This window comes from Caenorhabditis remanei, chromosome I (genome assembly GCF_010183535.1).
Source record: "Caenorhabditis remanei strain PX506 chromosome I, whole genome shotgun sequence".
In the NCBI taxonomy this organism is placed as follows: Eukaryota; Metazoa; Nematoda; class Chromadorea; order Rhabditida; family Rhabditidae; genus Caenorhabditis; species Caenorhabditis remanei.
In genome coordinates, this window is record NC_071328.1 from 11,835,043 (window position 1) to 11,860,196 (window position 25,154).

Genomic DNA, 25,154 nt, shown 5'->3' on the forward strand with positions numbered 1-25,154 from the left:
ATTCGAAAGCATGCGAAACGGTTTTTAATGTTTTCCCAGTTTCGCAATCAAATAGAAATCTCTCACGATATTTCAGACGCTCGAAAGCACGGGAAAGATAGAAACTCGAGAAGGTATACATTTAGGAGATGAGGATATCACCTATAATTGGGCATACGCGCGATTTTCACCCTATTTCATCGCTGAAATGACTAATTTTCAATCGAAAAAACGCCAGAACGTGCGGATGACAATTAGCGACAAAGCTAAATGATAATTTTGACATGAACACAAAACTTCCTCGCCAAAATCGCCGAAAAACAACAATTAAATGGCCCGATGCCAGCGCGCGCACAATTTGTAGCGCTGTTCGGTGAAGCGCATTTGCATTACACCCCGTCGAGAGAGTGTGCAGAATGGAGAGAGCGCAGAGAGAAGCTGCCTTCTGTCAGTTTCCGAACACAAGAGACGATTGAGAGAAAAAGACCTGGTTGCCTCTGTTTTTATGTCTCTCTGAGCTCACTAAAATGGAAAACAGAGCTAGAAGAAAAAAGGCAACAAAAAAACGAAAACAGCTGAAATTATTATTTGTTGTTCTCTTCTTCTTTTTTGTAACTACCCGAAATGAATCATTATTCAATTCACTTTCTTTTTCTTCCTATCTTTTCACAAAATTCATTCTGAAAATAACGAAAAACTTGAATTCTCTCTCTATCTCTCCTCCTCCTTTTCTTTCCACGTGGTTTCTCATCTTCTTTTCCCACTCTTGTTTTGACACCATTTTCAGTAGAATTAACAATTCAAGCAGTTTCAGATATCTCTCTTCTCTTCCTTAATCTCTTATAAAATCAATTAATCCCTGAATTCATAAGTTTCATAATCCTTCTGGAAGAGTGCTCTTGGCTCCCTCGGTGATAAAAAAATCTATCTGTTCCCCTTCATTTTCTGAAAACCAATAATATAGAAACTTGTGTCGAGACATTTTCATTATTGACATTTGTCTGAGAGACCTGCGAAATAAGCAATACAAACAATCAGTTGGAACGGCTCGCATTGGGTTTCAAACTTGTTATTTATTAGTTTTTTTCCTCCCAAAAAGTTTCATTTTTGGAACATAAAATCGTAAAAAGCCTTTATCCCATTTCCCTTCTACGATTACCATGGTAATTTTGAGTTTGGCTCCCACGTTTTGAAGTGGTCTGCAGTTGGAAAAGAAACGAAAATAACGTTTCATCCGAAATGGAAATTTTTTCTTTAGAAGTCTGAAACGAATGAGAAATCAAAATCGGTGAAGCAGAAAAAATGTTTGTTCGTTGTAAACATTTAGAAAAAATTGAATCACATTCAATTTAAGAAGAGTGGGTCTTTCCACGACTTTTCTTCGAAAACAAAAATGCCCAGTTATATTTCGGTGGAGCGCGGTTGAAAAGTCTGTGTAGAAATGATAGATGTGTGCGGTGAAGTTTCCTGAAAAATATCTGTTTGTACTTTTCATGGCGCTTATTCTGAAAATAAGACTCATTTTTTCGAATAAATGTAGTAAATTTGAATTTTTGTCTATAAGATTAGTCGTCAGTGCCTTTTTTGAGACCAACTTTGACTTTTGAACCAACCGAGTTACTCATGCTTTCCAAAAGTTTAAGCTAGAAATTTATTAGCTCGGCACAATTCTTACAACTGTGCTCCACCGAAATCCCTTTGAAAAATGTCTCTTTTTCTCTGATTCTCTCAATTTCGCGCACAATTTTCTTCGGTTTCGGTAGAGCGCGATTGTAAGACGTGTGTCGTGGTAATAGTATGATTCACATAGTCGGAGTAACTGGAAGTTCAACCAAGTTCCTGAAAATCCCAGACTTTTTTCTCGCAGTTTGTTCTTTCATAGATATTCCCGTTCTCCTCTCCTGACAATTCCGAGAAATTACAGCCAATTTTCTATCGAACTCTTTCTCCATTTTCTTCCACAAGATGTATACATATCGAGACCAAAATAAAAAAAAGTGCTCAGACATGCGATATAAGCAGTACTAATCACAAGACCTTTCCGTATTTCCCTTCTATTTCCCCTCACCTTTTTTCTTCGTTTTCCTCTTCTTTGTATACGACTTCATTCCTTTTTCTCCTCCCTTTGTGCACCCAATAATTGTTTGGTTCGTGGAGTTTAATCAACAATTCTTGGGACATCTAAAAATATATTTCACTTTTCATATTTCTGGTGAAATAATGGAGTAGCAGCCTCGCTCCGTTGAAATGCTCGAGAGAGGTAGAGCAATATTGTAAAAACAATATTCAACTTTGTTAGTCATTGATGGGATCAGCCTTATCTGTCACAATCTCTGATCCCCTAGCTTTGTTGACAGGATTTCAAGTTTGAGTCTGTCTCCTGTTTCATCATCATTATTATTAGTATTGTATTATGAGAACAGTCGTTTTTTTTTCTAGAAAATTCTTTAGGGATTAGTTCAATAACCAGATGGGGCAAGGTATAACTTCTCAATTTTATTGGGTTAAGAATTTTGACTGAATTTCGGGGAGGCCTTGTAGCTTCAATTGGAGTGGTTCGAGTTCAGATATTCAATTTTCCAATATACACTTTTTTTGTACGGGAGAACCCAAGAGAGTTCTGGATAGGAAAAGTAACTCCACCTTAGAAATGACGCACTTGATTGCAAGATAGTGAGATTCGTAATCTGTTTTACGTCATTCGGAAAGTTAGAAATATGCAAAAGAGAATATTCTTAACAAAGATTTACTTCGCAGAAGGAATGTAACTTCTCTGCGATCTCTTTGTTCATGCTCATCTATGTAACTCAAATTTTTCCGGAACGTTGTCACCAAGCTCTTCATGATTCCCTTTATGACTTAGGCTATCCGTTACATCATTACATATTTTCTGCTGAAACTTTCCAATCACCTCTATCACTCCCCATCATCATTCCATACCAGAACCTATTTCGTTTCATTGATTCTCAATTCAGCAACAGACTCATTAGATTCAAACAACCGGAACCATCATTCTCTTCCTCTTTTTTTTATTATTCTGATTAAAGAGAGATCTGTGATCACTCCCTCCCTCGTAAACAAAAGTGTCTCGTTTGAAATCAATTTTCTCTCAAAACTATAAATCTTTTCCACGAATGAATTCACACAAATGTCTCAATTTCTCTTCCCTTCTTCACGGTCATTTCGCTAACAATTCTATGTTCTTATCACCTCCGCTTTTAACTATTTTCTTTTTCTTATCTCGATTTGTCATTCGAAATTTCCAGTAACTTACCTCGAGGGAGAGTTTCATAACTCTCCTTCTTGTTTCTTTTCTCGTGTTTCTTCGGAGACTCCTCCCTTTTAGGCTCCGCTCACTTTATTCATGGAAATGTGACCCGGAGTTTTCAGTCTTTTCGAGAAACATGCAAATTCAGTTTTTTGGCTTTATAAAGTAGATTAAGTTGATGCCCCTTGGTGTCATTCCCAGTAAGAGTAAATCTTTTGTTCACCAACTTTCAATGTTTTTTTGCAAAACTTTGGTCTGCATTGGTTCATCCCGGAACTCTTTTTTTTCAGTTTATTACCTCCTGGTCTTCTTTTTTGTCATGAGCTGAAAAATATACCGAAATGCAGATATTGGCGAGTTCTTGGGCTGTGATACACTACGGTCCGGTCTCAAAATCAGATCTGAACCGAGAATGTACAGAGAGAGTGAGAGCGCAGAGAGGTCAGATACTCTATCTTCTATGTACTTTCTCACTTTCTCGTTTTCAGTCACTTATACCCAACGACTCATACTCATTTCTTAAAAACTGACAAAGCTTCGAACGACAAAAATGGAAAACTAGAAGGGTTCTGTTCACAAGTTAGAGTTTTAAAGCTTTTTTCGCATTCTCAAAGTTGGAACAATTTCTATATGAAGTTTTCTGTTTACTCTCCAAGTTTTTCTTCTTTCACCTTCCCTTTTTACATTCTTCTCATTCTGAATTCCTATTAATTCCAGCCACCAAATTGCCATAATGAACGAGTTTTCATCAGTCGACGATCCCAAAATTGAGGCGATGGCCAGCAAGGTTCTGAGTGAGACATTACTCACTGATGGAGACGTAAGTACAGTAGACCACATTGCAAAAATCGCAAAAATACTCTCCGTCGTCCAGACATGTTAATTCGATTTATGTAAATTTGAAAATTAGGGGTTAGACGTCGTGAAATTCAAATCTTGTCATTTCGAATTTGAGGGCAATTTCGTATATTTTGAGTTGAAAAGTAAATATGTGAGTTGAGATGACAAGATCATGGTAGATGGAAAACCGAAAGGAAAGTAGTCAGGGATACGGTTATTGAGATTATTATATTCACAGTAGTCTAGGTCATCAATCAGGAAGAACACTGTAAGTTTTGTTTGAGAATCCAATGAATCAAGGTAACGATACTTAACTGACAGACAATAGTTTACGGCTGACAAGGTTACTGTAGCAGCGATTATTGTAGCCTAAATAACTGTAGAAACTATGAAAAGAGCTACTGTAATTGGGATGACTGTAAGCTTTTGTTACGTTTGAATAATAGTTGCCCAGATCATAGTAAAAGTATTCCTTTTATTTATTGAACATCAAGAATACTGTAAGCTACAGTAATTCCATTTTGTTTATGTAACAAGTTGTCTGCTTAGGGTACGGTAGTCGTGAGTGAATTTTAGTGTTACGGTAGAGTACGGTAGGGTATTAAATATACAGGAATTTCTGTAAACATTGTGAACAAAATTTTGGATTAGTTTCATGATTTGAGGTCTATCGGGACGGGAAGAAATACAGAACAAGCCACTAACAAATGAATCAAAATATAAAAACGTTTCAGAGAACTCGTGCCTGGGCAGTGAAAGCAGTGAAAAATATCAGCAGACAAGCAAAGAAAAACAACTGTTTTGATGTGTTCTTCGATGCAGTTATACATGAAAATCCTGGAACCAGATGCTGTAAAGCACGTAATGACAAAATAGCAGGAGCAAACGGAAGGCTCATTATTCTCATTCTGAGATGTTTCCGGTTCTCACATGTGCGATACGACTCTCAGATCAAATCGATGGGCTCTTGTCGGTATCAATTCGATTCATCGAATCGAACGATCTGCATGAATCCATGGCATTACAAACTTACTGAGTTGCCGAAAAAACCAGTTGCACCGATTGTTGTGAATAAGAATTTGGATTACGGAGAGCCACCGGTTCGGATGGATGATCCATTTGAGCATGGTGGCATAGTCTGGGAGCAGGGGCGTTCCTCGGAGGAGGTGGAGGATATGACATGGATGAACATTCCGAATGTGACGATAGAAGGAGATGAAATCAAGGTTTGTTTGGAAACTGGGTTACGGTAGCTTTAAACAAATTACTGTAACGATGAATTGATTTTTCTTTTGAAGGGATGAAATTTGTGGATTACAGTATAGAACAGTTATGAGAATTTTTGAAATTAATTCAACTCAAGTTTCTGTACATCCAAGGTACTGTAACTAATACTTCGGTTGAATACTGCATCAAAAGGCGACAGTACCTAATAACCCTCAAAATTGATTCCAGAATCTCTACGACCGCCATGCTCTTGAAGCAGTCCAAGAGCCAGGAACTTATGCGGAGTTTAATACTCCAACATCATCGAATGCACCCAATGGAGGACCCACAATATCTTCGAACGGCACTTATCCAAATTTCCAGTCACCTGTTCAATCCCCTGTAGAATCACCTGCTCAATTCAACCAACAGAATGGAGAGCAAATGGTTGAAGAGGAATTAAATTACCGATCTGGAATGTCTTCGCCAGCTAGGTACTTTCTATTGCTAACGAGACAAATGCTTATTTCATATTTTCAGCCATTATGGGTCGCCAAGAATGTATCCCGGAAATGGCGTCGGAACTGTCGATGAAGAAATGATGGAGGACAGTGAACGAGAGTTGGCTAGTCTAAACAGGAATTTCCCCCGGAATGGAAATGGACGGATAATGGTACCAACTTATCCAAATGGTCGTCCCATCACTCCAATCGAACATGGTGGAATGTTCCGTGGATCAATTGCGGAACTCGGAGAATTGGCGAGACGCGGAGTGTATGAGTGTGTTGAATACGAAGAGAGAGCCAATTGGCTTGGATTGGGATATTATGAAGAGGGTCTGCACATCGGAGAGCCAGGAAGTTTCCGCGCACAAAATGTGTTGATTGATGGATTCACGTCAACTGAGATGAAGTCAACGAAGTGAGTTAGATTGGCACGATGCCAGGGGAACATTTGGGAGTAGCTCATTGAGAAAAATAATTAGAATAGGGAGTTAACAATGAAAATTTATATATTGATCTATTCCAGCCGCTTTTCCGTTGGCTTCTACACCAATCCAAAACGATCAGTAGCCACATCTGAAGTACGAAGTTTGATAGGAAGAGGAGTTCGTTTATATCTGCTTGGCGGAGAATGTTATGCCGAGAATCTATGCAATGTGCCCGTTTTTATTCAGTCGATCAGTGCAAATCTGAAGAATAATTTCCCAATGAATACAGTGTCAAAGCTTCCACCGAATGGAACAATGAAGCTGTTCGATATGTACCAATTCTCGAAACAACTCGCCTTGGCAGCGGAGAGAACTTATAACGGTGAGCCTAATTTTACGGTAACCTGTCCAACAATTTTCTCATTTCCAGATGTCCACTCTCTCAGCCGAATGTGCACTATCCGTATGTCATTCGTCAAAGGATGGGGAGAAGCATATCGTCGGAAATCAGTGATTCATTCTCCAGTCTGGGTTCAAATTCAACTAAACAATCCAATGCAGTGGATTGATAGTGTGCTCACTTGCATGGGAGCTCCGCCAAGACAGTGCTCATCGAGAACATAATGTCTACTCTTGTGTAATAATTATATCATTTAATAACTATAGCATCACTACATGGGTTTCACAAACGCGCTCTATAGGAAGCGACGATTTCGATGGAGCGCGCTTGTAAATCTCGTAAAGTGACAATATCTAATCCATTTTGTGATAATTTTATTGTGTTTTTCTCCCGCCAACCTTCCACACTTTTGCCTTTCTTCATTTAAATTTTGCTCCAAAACTCATTCCATTCATTTCTTGTTTCTAGTCTTCTCTCAAGTTCCCGAATAAGTTTTTCACTAATTGTCAGTTCTAGTCCCAAGTTTCTCTCAGTTCTTTCAATTGTTTATTTCCCAATTTTCTCATTTCAATCATTTATCCTCCCTTCTCATCATCGTTCTATTCCGTATTTCGTGCCATTTTTTGATACATCAAGTCAATTTTCTCTTTTTATTCGCTTTATAATGCATAATATTATTGATTCAATTTTCTTTTTCTGCAATTTTTATGAATTTGGGACCTCGCTTAAAAGAAACAAAATAAACTGAAAAATAAAAGAGAATAGCAGTCTGGTATCAGAACAAATAAGAAAAAAACCTCCAAAGTCAAAGATATGGGCTTCAGACCGAGTTACATTTGTAAGAAGGGGTGGACAGCTAATATGTCAAGTTTCACCTCTTCCCCGGTCAAAAAGTTATCTGAAATCGTAATAAGTTGTTCAAAAGAAACTTCAAAAAACTTGGAATTATTTTGTGTGAAAGGAGTTTCGGAAGAGAACAGTTTTTCTAGTTCGATTTCTTGTCGAATACAGGGAGAGTCGTTGTTGATGATGACCGAGCTCTCCCTTTCACTAGAAATATACCATTTTTAATGTCAGGTCCAACGGAATCGGTACAAAATACAGATGTATTAAAAGTGGGAGGAATAGAAACTACAAAACTGCTAAAAAATAAGTGACCTGGAGCTTTGTAACATTCTGAAAATATTGAAAATATCTATTTATTCCCAAAATAAACTCCAATCTCAGTTCTCTTCACACTTCTATTCACAAGTGTTTGAATTAGTAGCGTTTGAAGACGAGTCCTCTTCCTCCTCCTCTGCCATCTTTGCACATGCGAACGTCTCCAATTGAGCAATAAGCCTCTCGATTCTCGTTTTCAGTCCTGCGTCTTTACAGTGTTTCATACCATAGGTGAGACCTATTGTATGGGAGAAAATGTACTGGGAGAGGACTTCGATGGCACCGGGGCGTTGGGAACGGATACAGGTGCCAAAATCCTACAAATAAGTTGGCATCATACTTGTGAACCGGTCCGACGCGTAACTCGCTTCAAACTCAATATTATGAGCTGAAAAATATACCAAAATGTAGATCTCAGTGATTTCTATGTCCTTAACCTACTACGAGCCGGAGGGCCGTTCGTTAATGTGTCGCGGTCCGGAAAAAAATGCCGAAAAACGCGAAAATGGCCAAAAAACCTTTCTAGGCCGGCCCACGGCCCACGGCACATTAACGAACAGCCATCCGGGTCATAGAAGGTCAAGGACATAGAGCTCGCCAAGAATTACATTTTTCTATATTTTTCAGCTCATAATATTGAGTTTGAAGCGAATTGCTCGCGGGCCCGGTTCACAAGCATAGTTGGTATAGTTCGGTAAAGCTGATGAACATCCCAGGGGTCGGATAGGCACTGTACGGAGGACTTTTTGTAAAGAACCTCCAGACCTTCCTCTTACCTTATAATTCGGCTGCTCTCCACTTCTTAACTTCTCAATTGCCAATGCTCCAACGAGGAATGCACCGGTCCTTCCAGCCCCGTAAAAGCTGACGATTCCGCAAGAGGCGTCGGCGTCCTAAAAGATAGTTTTTTGGTTCGGAAATCTAAATATCTGGAACTCACAATATCCGAATCAAAAACACTTGCAGCAGTTGTGGCAATTCTTGCATAATCTTTAACCGGAACTCTCCCATCATCCCAAAAGTCGCATATCTCAACCATACAGAACGGCGCCTCGGCACAATCCTTCGGAACCACTTCATAATACAATTGATTATTCAACTGATCATCAGTCTTCGGAAGTGTTTTTCGATGATTGACTCGTATCGTTTTGTGTTCTTTGAAGTCATCTGGGAAGTAGTCGGATAGTTGCTTCTTGTCGAACTCCTCCTCTCCCGCTAACACATAGATTCTTTGAATCTTTTGAGCTGCAACCATTAGCCAAAAGGATTCGAGGGATTCGGCATTGTCGATAAGTGGAAGTTGAGCGAGAATTGTGGTTTTCGGTGGGGTCTGGAAGAACATTTATATATACACAGTACCGATTAAAACGTTGTAAACTTTGGCCGTTTTCAGATGAAATTGTCTAACTTTGAGAGCGTGTCATGGTTTTAGTGATTGCCTCACAAAGTTTATGGATCATATAGAACGAAGGTAGAGCTTATTTTTTGTAGTTGGCAATGTTTTTGTACGGAAACTCCCTGGAGAGTTACGTCTCGACAGAGTAATTTCTCACTCAAATCGTCCCATTTCAATGCAAAATAGTGCGATTTTCGACATGTCATCTTGAAATGATCACAACTCGGAGGAGTACTCGTACAAAAAAGTTGTGAACTACAAAAATGAAACTCTACTTTCGTTCTATATAATCCATTGAAAATTTACTTGATGGGACAATCAGTATTACCGTTACACCCTCTCAAAGTTGGACAATTTCAACTGAAAACGACTAAATTGTATATCTCATTGCACGGTACTGTATATATCTTCTCTTTATGTTCGGAGACACAAAAGACTACAAACTACACCACTCACCGTGGGGCAATTGAGGACGCTTCCGTGATAGAAGAAATCCTTATCCTCTCCGCCTCCTTTTACTCGATTTGCATCAAGTAACTCGATGGATTCAGATGAACACTGATCCAACTTTTTCTCAAACACTTGACACTTCTCCGCATCCGCTTTCATCTTTTCGATTCCCTCGTATTCGGTTTCCAACACTTTTCGAATGTCCATTTTCTCTAGAGAATCAATCCATATTTTCATTTGTTTCTCGACGCATCGATTGTTTTGTGACACCTCCATTTGACTGTCCGTACGGCGGAGTGCCATTGTTGACGGAGTTTTTGTGGGCGTTGGGAGATTCTGAAACTGATAACTACAGTAATCCTGCTGTAAAATGCATCATGGATGTGCTGGGATAAGCAAAATTCAACCGCTAGAGTGCGAGTGACAAATCCGAATCGTAGTCAGTTTGGTTCGATCTGTCTATCGATCCCACTGTCCGGATGTCCACTGTTTGTTCTAAACACTAGTGTCTATACCAACTAGTACTGTAGTTTGAAGAAGCGTCACAGGCGCGCCAGCCAGGCTCAATATCATGTTCCTACCTGCTTCTCTTTCTTCTTCTCCCCTGACGACTTCTTTTCCTTCGACTCTTTCGATTTGATTCCCTTCGCTGTTACTTCCAATAAATCTATTTTACTCTTCGTTTCGGCTGATGCATTCGGTGATCCTCCTTCCTTATTTCCACCAGACACCTTCGTTTTCGATGCCGAACGAGACGGACGGCGAGGGCGACGGCTCATCTCCGAGCCACGCTCGCGGGACATCTGAATCAGATGACTTTATTATTTGGAAGTTGACTGAAATCAAGAAAATTCTGAAAATTCTTTGTATTTGAGCTCATTTTGAAGCTCTACGTTTGTAGTTTGTAGTTTAAGTCTCTTCCACCCCAACTCACCGACGCCGACTTGGATCGTTTCTTCTTCTTAAATTTCTCCGCAAACTTTTGCAAGAGATTCGTTTTCGACTTCTTTTTTTCCATCTTGGTTTATTATTTCTTCGTGCCTCGTTAGTTTTTGAAATTACTTCTTCTTTTTTTTCTCTCAAAGTGTGTAGCAATCTCTTTCGTATTTTCACTTTCTCCTTGCGTGTTGGGGAGACAGGAAAATGGTCAAAAGAATATGGGAAATAAAGGAATTTTCAGGGAACTGATTATGATCAGGAGGGGCGGGGCTAGACGTGTGGATAAGTTTGAGGAAGAAAATTGGGAAAGTCACGGGGAAAATCACTTGTAAAAATGAATTAAATCATTCAGTTTTTATGACAATTTTGACGAACCAATAACAAGAAAGAGAGAATGAGGCAATGAACAAATGATAAAGCGGGGAAAAGGATGTTCAGCGATGTTCAGCAATGAGCTTTCGGTGACTGGATGATCAAGAATGGTCATTCGGTGACTGGATGTTCAGCGATGAGCATACGGTTATGGCATGTTCAGTACTGAGCATCTGGCTAGAGAATGATCAGTAATGATCATTCATTCGCCAACCAGAAGGATCAGCAGCCAAGAACTAGAAGAGGAGGAGTCCTCGATACCCCCAGAACCCGAGGAGGAGTCCTAGAGAAGTCCAGAATCGGAAGAGGAGAAGAAGGAGCCCACAAGGAGCCAAGAACCCGTGGGGGAGCCCAGTATCGGAGGAGGACCCTACAAGGAGCCAAACGAGGAGCCCAAACTTGGAGGAGGAGGAGCCTTAGTATTCTGATCGTTGCTTTGAGCTATTTTTGGTGAATTATCGAGCTTCAAAATATTATGGATACAAATGTTTCGAAGAAGGTTTTATTTTGCTTGTATTGTTTCCACAGAAAAGTCAAACAGAAAAAAATTTAATTGATCATACATATATATATTTTTTGTCCAGATGCCTGTGTTCTGAGGGGTGGGGGTCTGGTTTTCTGAAAATCTGAATGTCATAACTTGGCTCGTTTTCCATTCGTTTTCAGACTCATGTTCACATGAATTCATTCTTTCGATTCCTCTCGGTGTAAACTGAATTCTGTAAATTTCTTGCAATCAACGTTTCGTGCGAGCCCATCTCTATCTTTGCTCAAAACCTTTTAGCTGTGAGCATTCATGTTGTGATTTATGTAATCTATTCAATTTATGTTTTCCCGGATGTCCGTATGGGATGCCAATATCCTGTTCTTCAAGTTCCTACTGGATTTTCTATCATTTTTCTGATAAGAATTCACTTTCAATCAGCAAGTTCTCTATAAAATCGAAACCTTTCAGATCCAATTCCCTGCAATCATACTCATGTTCAAACAAACGAATTTCTGAGAATGAAATCTAAATCAACACTTGAAACCAAGCCAAAAAGAGAAGGGTAGTCATTCAAAAATCACTAAGGGTGGTATTCAGAAAGCAGAAAAAGGGGAAACAAAGAGTCAAACAGAAAAACACACATCCCAGAAACATTACTAAATTGGTTTTGCCTGAGCTCTTTTGAGCTCTCCATTTTCTCTCCTTTTCCACTCCACGTCTTCTCGTTTTTCCTTGCTCGAGGCGCCGCCACACCGCCTCGTTGGCTTGCTTGCTTTTATCCTCTTCTTCACGTTTACTCTCTTTTCTCTCTGTTTCTTTATTAGAAGTACTCTCTCGAAACGGGGCTCTTTTTTCAGAAGAGCTCTTTTCCATCACCGGGGTGAAAAGGAAAGGAGAGAGAGAGAGGATCGATGCTCCCAACACCGCCTTTTTCTTATTCCCGTCATTTCAGTTTCACACTAATTTGACTTTTAAATTGACTTCTCCCTCGCTTCAAATACATTTGCGTAACAACAAGTTTTCCGTAAAAAAGTGTAAGAAATGCATAGTTGAATGGGTTGGTTTATGTGTTTTTTGTTCTAAAATTCTCTATTTTCAAGGTGTGTTCACAAAAAGCTCTCTATTTGTGGCTCAAAACTGAGAAAAATTGGAATTAAAACTATTTTTACTTTAAAAATTACAGTAACCTGAAGGCGCATGTGCAATTTTATTTTGAGAACTCTCACCACGACAAAACAAGTGTACTGTAGATTGAAGGCGGGAGAGTGTAAATTTTGAAAAAATCTCCTTGTTGCCGGGAATTTTTAATAACGTTTTCTAGCAATTTTCAGTGACATTTTGAGATTTTTTAGCTTTTTTCTCACTTTTCTGCATATTTTACACCCGAAGAATAGGCAAATCGAGAAATCACTCCCCAATAAATTCGTTTTTCTCCAATTTCATTTTTTTCTCCCTTCCAAAAACCAAAATTAATCGTATTTCCAAACGTGGCGCTTGCCCCCCGGCTGTGTCCCCACTTTGAAACATTTTTCTCCTCTTTTTGAAGAAGAATCCTTTTAGATTTCCGTCTTTTCTTTCCAGCTCATTGGACCATTTTATTAATAATGTATTCAGGCGGAGCAGCAGAGAAAAAAACACATTTTTCTGCATGTGAAAAGCTCAGATTTCAGTAGAAACCTCCTAATGTGTCATTCATTTTCTTCGTAGAAAGTAGAAAAGTATTTAAAATCAATAGTATAATTCGAAACTTCCGTCCATCCATCCGCTTCTTCATCCCATCTCGCATTTCTAATTTCGCATAACTTCCTTCCTACGCACACTTTGCCTCTTGACAGTGGAGAAGAATAACGATGCATTTCATCGTTTAGATAGGGAAATAAAATTGAAAAAAACGGGAGAAAAAATAGGAAATTCTTTGTTTGCATTGGTTTTGCCGTTCGGAAAATTTCCATTTTTCAAATGTGTTTGCACGTGGTTTCTTGTCCATGTTGCATTGTAAACAGCTTGAAATTTGACCTTTTTAGGAAAAAAAAACATTTACAATTCGTTTTCTGCTAGAATTTCAATAGAACCGAGTTGCAATAATAATAAGATTTCACGGTGTTCCAGACATCTGAATTACTCGTTCCATTCTCATATTTTTCACATTTCTCTGAAATTTCTCATTCCCAGACAACGAGGACTTCCGAGTCAGAAGTCTGCTCCCTTCACAAAAAATGAAGCAAAGCCTCCATTTTTTGTTCATTTTCTCCCTTTTTCTCATAAATTATTTTTCGTCGGTGAGAATGGAGGCGTCGTTGTGCCACAAAAAAACGACGAAGCAGAATATGAGAATAAAGAAAAAATGGAGAGCACACTAGCGTCATAATACCAGCTTTCGTGTTCACAATTTTGTGAAATTTTTGAAATTTGCAGTTTTCTGCTTCGATAATTCACATGTGCGAGCAACAAAGCACTTGCCTGCTTGAACTTTTCTAGAATAACATTATCCGTTTTGTTTTTCACAGAATTAGATCAGAATGAACTAAATCTGAAAACAGGTGCACAAACACCTGTCTGGAGTAAAGTTGAATTTATTGTTTATGTGAAAACAAAAAATAATTATTTGTTATTTTGTTTTCTGACTTAAGAAGAATTTGGCTCAACCAGATTTTCAAAACAAAAATTTTATATTTGAGTTTTTTCAGTAAAAATCTAACATTTTCTCAGGAGTCTCAGAAAGCTGAAATTCAATTTTAAACGTTTTCATAGTGAAAACAATGCATTTTACCATTTGGCTAATAAGTTTATACCCAGAACGTCCATTGTTGCTATTGTTTCGGGCAATTTTTGCACTCAGAATTTAAAAAAAAGCATAATTACATTGTTTTGTTTCTTAGCACCTATTAAGTACTTGCTCATTTCACATTCTGCTCACTCAAATGATGTTGAGTGTATAAGGATAATCGGGAGATTTCTTCACTTCCACGCATTTGATCGGAAAAGAGATCTTTCATTCCTTTAATTTTTATGTGGGATTGGAAAATTGATGTGATACGATTAGCTCTTTTCATAGCATGTTAATATTGCTTTGAACGCGAAAAGCAGCGACAAAAAATCTAGAAAATCCCGTTTAAAAAGATTTAAAATGTTCAAAAGTACCTAAAAATAGAAGCGGAATCTGTCCTTGACGTCATTTTTTTCTGCTCCACAATTTCTGTTTTTTCCTCGTTTTCTTTCTCTCTTTTCTTCCTTTTCCGTTTCGAACCAATAAGCCTGCTCTTGTTGTTCAAAATGTCTAGAATCTCTTCATCTCTCTTTACTATTTCCAACTTTTTGTGCCCCGAAGGCAAAAACACTTCACTCCTCCCCTCTTCTACGAATCATTCTGAATCCCTCCCAGTCTCACGTCATCTGAATATTCTCCACTTCTCTTCTCATATTCGTGTGAAACTATATTATTCTTATTCTCTCTGGAACAATGGGATTGCAGAGAGGAATGCCGTTGGCACAACTTGGGGAGCCGTTTGGCATCACACCCGCCGCCATCGAGAATGTGTCACCGGGTATCGACCAGTGCAAGGATCACCGAATTGATGTGAGTTTTGATACATAGTATTTGGGGTTGGAAACTATGGCAAATAGACTCAAAATGTATAAAAATGAGGAAAAAATGTAGAGAAAATGGATGGAAATGAAGAACAACTGGTGGATAATGTTAGTTTCCTAATAAACTGTTTTCTAATAAACTGTAATTTTTATTAATTTTGCGATTGAATATTAGCTCGGTACGCTTCTAACAACCGCGCTCTACCGAAACTGATGAAAATTGTGTGCGAAATTTAGAGACGTAGAGAATAAGAGACATTTCACGAAGGTATTTAGGTGGAGCGTAGTTGAAAGAACTGTGCCGATCTAATAACTGAAAATTGTGTCAATTTTCAGTGATGCTAGGTATAGTACGATTAGAAAGCGTAGTAGGTCTAAAAACGTTGAAATGTGACTTGTACCGTTCAAAATTCTGAAATCAAGCGTTTTTCTCGAAAATTCCTATTTTTCCGCTGTAAATCTCAAAATTAGCTCTCTCTGATCCCAAATAAATCAGAAACTTTCTATTTCTGGTCTCCAAACTTTCCCCTATTGTCTCTCTCCATCTCCTAAATTTGTCCCGAACAATTAAATCTGTTCCTCCCCTCTTTTTCTCCAAAATCAGATCTCTTTCCGTGTGATCACACAAGTTTTTTGCTCTGAAAACTCTTTTGTATTTGCTCATATGCCGTATGTGATGCCCCTGTTTGCGCTATTTCCCGCATTTCTCCCCTTTTAGGAATAGGAAGGGAGGTCGGCGCCGCCCATTATCTATATTTCGAATTTTGAGTTTGATTCTTCATTTTTCTGGTTTATTCTGACTCTTCTAGGCAACAATTTATTGGAAATGACTTTTGATTTCGAATTGCCGTTTCGAAATTTTCTGGAATCGAGAAAACTTCTTACGGTATGTGGGAAAATTTTTGAAAAGTTGCATTTTTAATAATTCACAGTATATTTCTGTGTCAACTTTTGAAATACTGAAAATGTAAAATTCCTCGAGTTTTCTCTGGAAATGTTCTGTAATATTCGAGCTCATAGTACTAGAAATATCCAGAATATCATTCTGAATCCCTGTTCCCTTATGAACAAATCTTCCGGTTTTCTCCGGAAATAGCCACCTTCCAAACAACTAACTAGTTATACGGAAAAAGTAAATAACGACTATTTTCGTTAGATTTATTAGCCGCTTATTTCGCGGATAATACTGTTTTTCGCTTCATTGAAAATGCATCCGAAGCTTTCGATTTTCGAGCTGATTTCTTATAACTTATCACATTTGCTATTGAATCCAGCTGCTATTTGTCATATGGTGAGATACAAACTGGGTGTTCTTTAAAAGAAAGGACACCTCATTGACCTCATAGAAAAATGAATGTTACTCTGAATGCATGACTTCTTCGAATGCAGTTGTTTTTGTGCTCGAGTAGACAAGTTTATGTGTTGTACGACCTAGAAACAAATATCTGAAAGTGTCAGCTTCTATGCATGCTTCTCCATTTTCAGGTATCCATGAGATCCGAACCGTCTGATTGCTCGAGTGACGCCACGAACACCTTCCACAGTAGCATCCACGTCATCCATCCGTCGTCGAATAATGGATTCCGGACATCGAATGGAAAGGTGAGCGGAATGAGAAAAGCATGAGTATTGATATTGGCATGCGATGCAACTGCTATACTGTCACAAAAGTTTAGAATGTGACATTTGAATAATGGCCTGGAAAGGGAAATGTTGTCTTTGGAAATCTTCAATTTTGAGAATTTTCCCCCAGTTTCCATAAGGGTCTCTCTAATAATATCCTTTCCGCTACCACTGGAACCTCCAGTAGAATCTTCAGTGATACCATGTGATGGCCATGAATCCCACCAAAAGATTTCTGATCCTTTCGTGATAATAAATCGAAGAAACAAAACGAAACAAGCCCAATGAAAACTGACACCTGTTGCTTTTTGACCCGTTCTCTTCTTCTCCTTCAGCTGCTCCCTCATCATCTTTTTGCATCTCTCTATTCTTCTTTTTCATCTGCTCGCGCCTCATTTCTTTTCTTCTTTTTTTCTTTTTTGCTCATCATCATCATCACCATCGCCTGACTTTTCCGCCTCATTTTACTCAAAAGTTGCCCCCCTTTGCCCCCTTCTTTTTTCTTCTTTTTCCTCTCATATTGCTCCTTAACTTCTCGAATGTCGATGACGACGGCGACGAGGAGCTACTACAACAGCGGCGGGTCCTGAAACTCCTTTTCTCATTCATTTATATTTATTCTTTTTCTTATTCTTCGGTCTGCCATTTTGACTTGCCGCATGTTAATTTTGGAGGAGGAAGTCGACGAGTGTTCGGAAGAAAATGGGGAGACGTCGAAAATCAGAACTCTTGAATTAGAGGTACTACTGTATTCAGGGTCGTCAGAATATTTAAGCGAAAAGACTTTTAGATTAGTTGTATTCTTCCAGTATTCTTTTTCTGTATTCTTTTTTATAGAAACCTATGTAACTAGCTTTGTTTTGATCTTGAGTGAAACTTGATGATGGATTCAGAATCTTTGCATCGTCAGTTTTTCAGCTATATAAATTCTGTCTGAAAGTTCTAGATTTTTGTAAAAATTACTCTGCAACATATGTTTTAGAACACGAGCTGCCCCGATGTTATTTGTAGAGCTGATTCCGTTTTTCGTGAGAACCTTTTTTCCCATTTCCTGTTGGGAAAACGAATGTAAAAAGTGGAAAATGTCATCAATCACATTTTCTAATTTCTTTCCGTTTTTCCCAGAAGGAGTTTCCATGGTTACACGTCACTTCATCTCGCGTCATTTAGATTTGTGTCGTTCCCTGTTCCCCGATTTCCATTTTTCACCCAGAAAACAAAGACTAAAGTATTCAAATCAAACTAGAGAAATGGTAATCAAAACTAGAAAAATTTGTTATTTTCAAGTTAATCCAATATCAATTCCATTTATTTTTCAGACAGAATCCACATTGGAAACGGAAATCGACATTGGCGATGTGCGGAAATGTGGAGAGAAGGCGGATCCAAGACAGTTCGAACTACTCAAAGTGCTCGGACAGGGATCGTTCGGAAAGGTCTTCTTGGTCAGAAAAGTGCGCGGTCGAGACTCTGGACACGTCTACGCGATGAAAGTACTCAAAAAAGCGACGCTGAAAGTGAGAGATCGACAGAGGACGAAACTGGAACGTAACATTCTCGCACACATATCACATCCATTCATTGTCAAATTGCATTACGCATTTCAAACGGAAGGAAAATTATACCTGATTCTCGATTTTCTTCGTGGAGGAGATCTGTTCACTCGGCTATCGAAAGAAGTCATGTTCACTGAGGACGATGTGAAGTTCTATCTCGCTGAGTTGACACTTGCTCTAGAACATCTTCATAGTCTGGGCATAGTGTACCGAGATCTTAAACCAGAAAATATACTTCTGGATTCGGATGGACACATCAAGGTCACTGACTTTGGATTGAGTAAAGAAGCAATCGATAGTGAGAAGAAGACGTACAGTTTCTGTGGAACGGTAGAGTACATGGCTCCGGAAGTGATCAATCGAAGAGGACATTCCATGGCTGCTGATTTCTGGTCACTTGGAGTGTTGATGTTCGAGATGTTAACAGGACATCTACCATTTCAAGGAAGAGATCGCAATGATACGATGACACAGATACTCAAAGCGAAACTTTCGATGCCACACTTCTTAACACAGGAGGCTCAATCTTTACTTCGTGCTCTCTTCAAACGAAACTCGCAGAATCGACTTGGTGCTGGACCAGAAGGTGTCGAAGAGATCAAACGACACGCGTTCTTTGCGAAAATTGATTTTGTGAAGTTGCTCAACAAGGAAATCGACCCGCCATTCAAGCCTGCTCTCTCCACTGTCGACAGTACCTCATATTTCGATCCAGAATTCACGAAAAGGACACCGAAAGACTCTCCAGCTCTTCCCGCTTCTGCGAATGGGCACGAAATCTTCCGAGGATTCTCATTCGTCTCTAATGCAGTTATTGAAGAGAGGAAGCTGATTCAGAAACCGATTCGATCGATTCCAACTGCCAAAACACAACCATTCACCGACGACTACGAGATCCTTGAGAAGATTGGAAACGGAGCTCATTCGGTAGTTCACAAGTGTCAAATGAGAGCAACACGTCGAAGGTACGCAGTGAAGATTGTGAAGAAGGCGGTGTTCGATGCAACGGAAGAGGTCGACATCTTGTTGAGACACTCACATCAACAGTTCATTGTCAAACTATTCGACGTTTATGAGGATGAGACAGCGATCTACATGGTTGAAGAGTTGTGTGAAGGAGGAGAGCTTCTTGATAGATTAGTCAACAAGAGAGCGTTGGGAAGTGAGAAAGAAGTGGCTGCAATCATGTCGAATCTTCTTTTTGCTGTACAATATCTTCACTCTCATCAAGTTGCTCATCGTGATCTGACAGCCGCCAACATCCTCTTCGCTTCCAAAGATGGAGATCCAAGTTCTCTGAGAATTGTGGATTTCGGATTCGCAAAACAGTCGAGAGCCGAGAATGGAATGCTGATGACTCCTTGCTACACTGCTCAATTCGTCGCTCCAGAAGTTCTCCGCAAACAAGGATACGATCGTTCGTGTGATGTCTGGTCCCTCGGAGTTCTCCTTCATACAATGCTCACCGGCTTCACCCCGTTCGCAATGGGTCCCAACGACACTCCGGATCAGATTCTACAACGTGTTGGAGACGGAAAGATTTCTATGACACACCCAGTTTGGGAATCGATTTCAGAAGACGCGAAGGACTTGGTGAAGAAGATGCTCGACGTGGATCCGAATCGACGAGTAACCGCGAAACAAGCCGTTCAACACAAATGGTTCGGTCACAAAGAGACACTTCCGGATCGACCGATTCAAGAAGTTAAAGGAGAACCATTGGATATGACTGATGTTAAGGTGAGTTACAGAAATTGTATGCTATAGCTAATGCCTCGAATCAGTTACAGACATGCCTTAATCAGACTTACAAAGCGATGTCCTCGGCGCCAAGTGTTACACTTCGACCGGTTGGATCGTCGGCTCTTGCAAAGCGACGAATGAAGGACATCATATACGCGAATTACGCGAAGAATGTGTCAGCGAATGCATAGTAAGTTATTGCATCGTTATGAGAAGTTCACCTCAAAATTTATGAGATTGACTTCTCATAATTTTCGATAGGGACGAGACATGAGAGAATGCTCCGGTCATGAGAGGCGCAGGCATATCTCACCACACTCCCGCCAACCGCTGCACCCTTTCACTAAAAAAATTTCTTGTGCCATACTGTTAGAGTGCTTAACCTATTTGACATAAACCTTCCCCTTCAATCCTTTTTAAAAGTTGCAGAATGGATCACACACTGTCGCCGACTCGTCCACCCGTCACCAAAATGTTCTGCCGTACAAAATTGTAGATACCTCTCTCGATTGTATATTTCCTCTCCTCTCATCTCCCACCATTAACCCCATTTCATTACTAACTTTTTCCCATTAATATCTTATCAAATGCTCCATATTGAAGCAATTTCGCAACCACACATTTCTCTCTTCCCCTCCCCCGTCTAGTAGCTATTTATTGACACCCTTACAACAAAATCATCCCATAGAACCTCCACTAACTTTTCCATCACTAATTTCTAATTCAAATAGCTCCTCCTCTCCTTTTCTATCGCCTGAAATTGTGATTATTTCAATTGCGCATCCTCCACGAAAACAAAAAAATAAATTTCAGCCAAATACGGGATTTTCAGCACTGATTCTTCTTTATCTTTTTTGTTCACTCATTGTTTCTTCTCTACATTTATCGTAATATGTTGAGAGTACTTTGTGAATGTTTTAAATTTATATTGTTACCGGCAACTATTATTATATTTTAAAATTGAAAAATCAATAAATTGTACAATTGATATGATGGAAGTTTGGCAGGAAACAGTGATAAGATAAGACGGCAACCTTTTTTGATTTTTCTTCTGTTTGACTTTTGATTTTGAAGATTTGGAAGGGCTTTTCCATCTGAAAATTTTAGAAATGACGACTGAAATCTCCATCGATGAAATGCGGGCGGCTCATAAACGAACTGCTCCGTTCATTCACAATACTCCTATGATGAAAAGTGAAAAAATTGATGAAAAAGTGGGTGCGAATGTGCTTTTTAAATGCGAACATTTACAAAAAACTGGAAGTTTCAAAGCTCGCGGAGCTCTCAACTCTGCAATTTTGGCTAAGGAGCAAAATGCAAAAGGAGTGGTTCGTTCCGCCCTTTTTGTGGAAGATGGCTGATTTCATTCACTTTCAGATCGCTCATTCATCTGGAAATCATGGTCAAGCTCTCGCATGGTCTGCTCAAAAAATCGGTCTTCCGTGCACAATTGTTGTTCCGAAAAACGCACCCAATTCGAAAGTTGAGGGAATGAAAGAGTACAATGCGGAGATTGTTCTCTGTGAGCCTACAATGACTAGTAGGTTGGGAAGGATTCTGAATTTTTCGAAAAATAAGTGTTTTACAGAGAATCAGTATGCTCTGAATTGGGCGAAAAGCGAGATATGTTCTACGTGGATCCACATAACTGTGTCTCAATGATTAATGGACACGTAAGTGCACTCTACCGGTAATGTTGCCTGTGGAGCACATTCGATTTCAGGCTTCAATCGTTTTCGAAGTTTTGGAGCAAGCCGGAGATAAGATTGATTCGATTTTCTTATCGGTTGGAGGTGGTGGATTCGCGGCATCAGTGGCTTACTCGATTGGAATTCTGCGACCGGATATTGAAGGTTTATCATTTTTTAAATCAATGTTCAACTTTTCATTTTCTAATTTTAGTTTATCTCGTGGAGCCGGAAGAAAAGCAGCTATCGAATCTTCTGGAAAATGGAGTTCAGTGCAACGTGGATACACTGAATACGATGGCTGATGGTGTGAGGGTCGCCCATGTTGGATCACTTTGTGAACCGATTCTCAAGAAGTATTGTACACGGACTGTTGTTAGTGTGGTAAGTTAAAAAATAAATTATATTTCCAGTTTCGGTAGAGCGCAATTGCTGTTTCAAAATCATTAAAATTTTTTCAGAAGGAAGACGAGATTAAGGAGGCATTGAAACTGATTTGGACTCGAATGAAACAAAGAATCGAGCCGACCGCAGCACTCGCATTCGCAGGAGTCCTCTACCATAAACCGGCCCATATCAAGAATCCGTTGGTGATTTTATGTGGTGGAAATGTTGATACTAACTATATTATTAATTGATTCCGAGAATAGTATGAAATGATTATATGTTGCAAATTGAGTACACCCAATAAATATTTACAAAGGTTTGATCTACCGAAAATGTTTTTCCGAAAATTCGTCATCTCATCACTAGCGGTCACAACTATCATCTCTCCGTCGGAAATGGTTTATTTTGTGCTACTGGAAACAATGCGCACCTAATTAACATATGGCGCATATTCTCTCTCTGCGTCTTCTTCTCTCCGTTCCTCTCCTCAATGTCTCTTCTGGGTTGTTCTATAATCATCGGTTATTCGCAGTGGTGACTGCAAAAAAGAGAAGACGTAGACGATGTAATTGATAAGATCATCTTTGAGAAATCACATAGTTTTATCGTGTTTCTCAATAATATCACAGCGTGTGTATCGGTTAATGATTCAATTAGTGTTCTTATTCTAAAAAGTTTTTTTTTCAATCCTTCGGAAGATAATTTTCATTATATTTTTTATGCTTTGTTGAAGGTAATTTCCTATTTTATGATGTTAATACTTTCTTCATTTCTCTACTGTCATTACAAAATTTTATCTATTTTTCGCTATTTTTCTTAATTTTTGTCTTGTTTCAATGACTATCAGTGATTTCTAAAGGTCGAGTCTTCGTCTTCCATGTAACATCGAAAATCAGCAAGTGATTTGATAATGATGAGCGATCTGGATGAGGATGATGAGGTAAGCTTTGTTTGTCTGATTTTAATCGAATTTTACGTTTAACAATGCTCAAAGCTTATAGTTTTGAAGAGCTTAACGCATATTCCCTTTGAAAACTTCTGATATTGAATAATTTATCGCTTTCAACTTTGCAATACGAGTAAAACTCAATTAAAACGATAAATATTAATTGGTCCGAGACCGTACCGAACGGGGAGAAACGAGCGAGTGAGAGAAACGAAAGCGGGAGAAACGAAACCGGGAGAAACGAAACGGGGAGAAACGAAACCGGGAGAAATGGCGGTGCGGCGATTTTCGGGCTGTAAATGTGATGAAATTGTGCATAAAGCTATAAGTATCGTTCCTAAATGTTGTCAGATGAAAAATGACAAAAAAGGCGGTCATCAACAAAATATGAGTTGAAAGCGATAAATGCCACTGTCTTCGTTAGAATGTTTGTATCACATGAAATGTGTGAATTTAACTTTTAAATTAATATTCTTAAACATAGCGCACAGTTTAAGAACATGTACAGCCCGAAAATCGCCGTGCCGCCATTTCTCCCGGTTTCGTTTCTCCCCGTTTCGTTTCTCCCGGTTTCGTTTCTCCCGCTTTCGTTTCTCTCACTCGCTCGTTTCTCCCCGTTCGGTACGGTCTCATTGGTCCAATAAAATAAGAAAAATTCGAGAGACCGCAACTTCTCGTCAGGTATGATGTTTGGTACGCATTACTTACCGTAATCTAAGAAAGTTGAAAATAATTTTTTTGACAAATTGAAATTTTACTGATTGTTCTCCCCCTTTCTTTTGATTCAATAAAAATCCGATCCGACTCATAAAATTCTCCTCTCTTTTCGTATGACCTTTACTCTGCTTGTCCTCACAAAAAGAACCTGCTTAGTCAGTCGCCGCCTTAGATTTTTTCCAACGCATTCATTTTTATGTCGCTAACAACCATTGAAAGTACATAGCTTCCATTGTGTCGCCATAGAAGTAATTTCAAGTTTTACGAAAAAAAACACATTCTATTCTTCGTGAGAACTCGGTTCGAAAGCGTCTACTGAATTCTAAAATCAGGATGTGCCTATGGAGGCGCTTTGGGCGCTGAAAGATTTCAAAGTGGGCGAAAATGCGACGAGAGAGAGTGTGTAAAATCGAGAGAGTGTGTCTGCGTCTCTCGATTTCGCACACTCTTTCTCGTCGCATTTTCAAATTTCGGCTGAAAATGCGAGGCGCTCAACGCCACCCGGGCACATACCTGTCTAAAATTCAAACATTTTCGGACCAAAACATATGAAAACTCAAGTAAGCTTCTCCTTCGGGGAATCTTCCCATTGATTTATGTAGTATCCTTATTTGGTCCTAAAAGGAGTCTCAAAAACCGAAAAAGAGGAAGAGAAATGTGTGTGCATAACGACAGAGAGAAGATATATTACACGTAGAAACGAAAGTGCAGACAGCTGTCGTCGTAGCGAGGGTTGTCTCCGTGTCACATTCCGAATGACCAGATGGCCGGTTCCCTAACGCCACCGAGGGGTCACCGTCAGTTGAAACCCATCGGTTGTTGCCTTTCGAAACAATTCTTCAGTTTAGGAGGGACATGTTCCAGAGCTGACTAGTGTGTAGACATACGATTCCTATTATCATAAATTTGAATTTCTAATTGTTTTTGGATGGCTCTAGAGTCTAGACTCTCAAGAATAATATGTGAAATAAGCTAATTTCAAGTAGAAATTGCACTTTTTCCTAAAAATTGATGAGTTTTTGAGCTCTTGCCCCCCGTTACACTCCCCCTATCTACTCTCTCATTTTGTTTGTATTTTTGAATAGAGCAAACATACGAGAGACCCCTCCATTCATTTTGCAACTTCTCTTAGTCTCTTCGGCTCTTCACACTCTCGTCCCCTATCTATTCGATAGTTTTATCGTGTGTCTGGATTCCTATGTTTTGGAGAGTCTTCCTTTTTGCTTTTTCGAGAATCCCAGATTTGAGAATTTGAATGATGGGAATCGGATAAAATTTTCAAATGTCCATCGTAGACTGAAGAGAACAGTTTTGACTTTTTCGACCTGAACATGCAACTTTCGTAAAATTCTATTCGAGGAAAATTGGGGGAAAACAGAAAAGTTCTGGTCACAAGCTCGAATTTCAAAACAATTCCCGAAGAAATTGAATTTGATACATGTAAATTTCTACAAAATGTTAAACTTTTACTCAAAAA

The 25,154-nt window shown here is 39.1% G+C and overlaps 3 protein-coding genes and 1 pseudogene across 4 annotated transcripts; 2 read left to right on the forward strand and 2 right to left on the reverse strand.

Moving 5' to 3' along the window:
- Positions 1-3,980: 3,980 nt before the first annotated feature.
- On the forward strand, positions 3,981-6,848 carry GCK72_002639 (uncharacterized protein; the record flags this gene model as incomplete). The annotated part of the gene is made up of 6 exons (XM_053723525.1): positions 3,981-4,067; positions 4,822-5,313; positions 5,543-5,787; positions 5,834-6,214; positions 6,323-6,606; positions 6,655-6,848. 6 exons carry the CDS (start codon positions 3,981-3,983, stop codon positions 6,846-6,848), a joined length of 1,683 nt encoding a protein of 560 aa, XP_053592170.1.
- A 1,017-nt stretch (positions 6,849-7,865) lies between these two features.
- GCK72_002640 (uncharacterized protein) lies at positions 7,866-10,649 on the reverse strand (the record flags this gene model as incomplete). Its single annotated transcript, XM_003111885.2, has 6 exons — positions 7,866-8,102; positions 8,562-8,678; positions 8,726-9,115; positions 9,638-9,967; positions 10,213-10,434; positions 10,566-10,649. The coding sequence occupies 6 exons, from the start codon at positions 10,647-10,649 to the stop codon at positions 7,866-7,868; spliced, it is 1,380 nt and encodes a 459-aa protein (XP_003111933.2).
- A 4,240-nt stretch (positions 10,650-14,889) lies between these two features.
- Positions 14,890-20,435, forward strand: GCK72_002641 (annotated as a pseudogene). The gene is made up of 5 exons: positions 14,890-15,006; positions 16,503-16,619; positions 17,960-19,936; positions 19,987-20,129; positions 20,369-20,435. Coding segments are annotated over exons 1-5 (2,421 nt in total).
- On the reverse strand, positions 16,499-20,090 carry GCK72_002642 (uncharacterized protein; the record flags this gene model as incomplete). Its single annotated transcript, XM_053723526.1, has 3 exons — positions 16,499-16,715; positions 18,467-18,628; positions 20,008-20,090. 3 exons carry the CDS (start codon positions 20,088-20,090, stop codon positions 16,499-16,501), a joined length of 462 nt encoding a protein of 153 aa, XP_053592171.1.
- Positions 20,436-25,154: the final 4,719 nt, after the last annotated feature.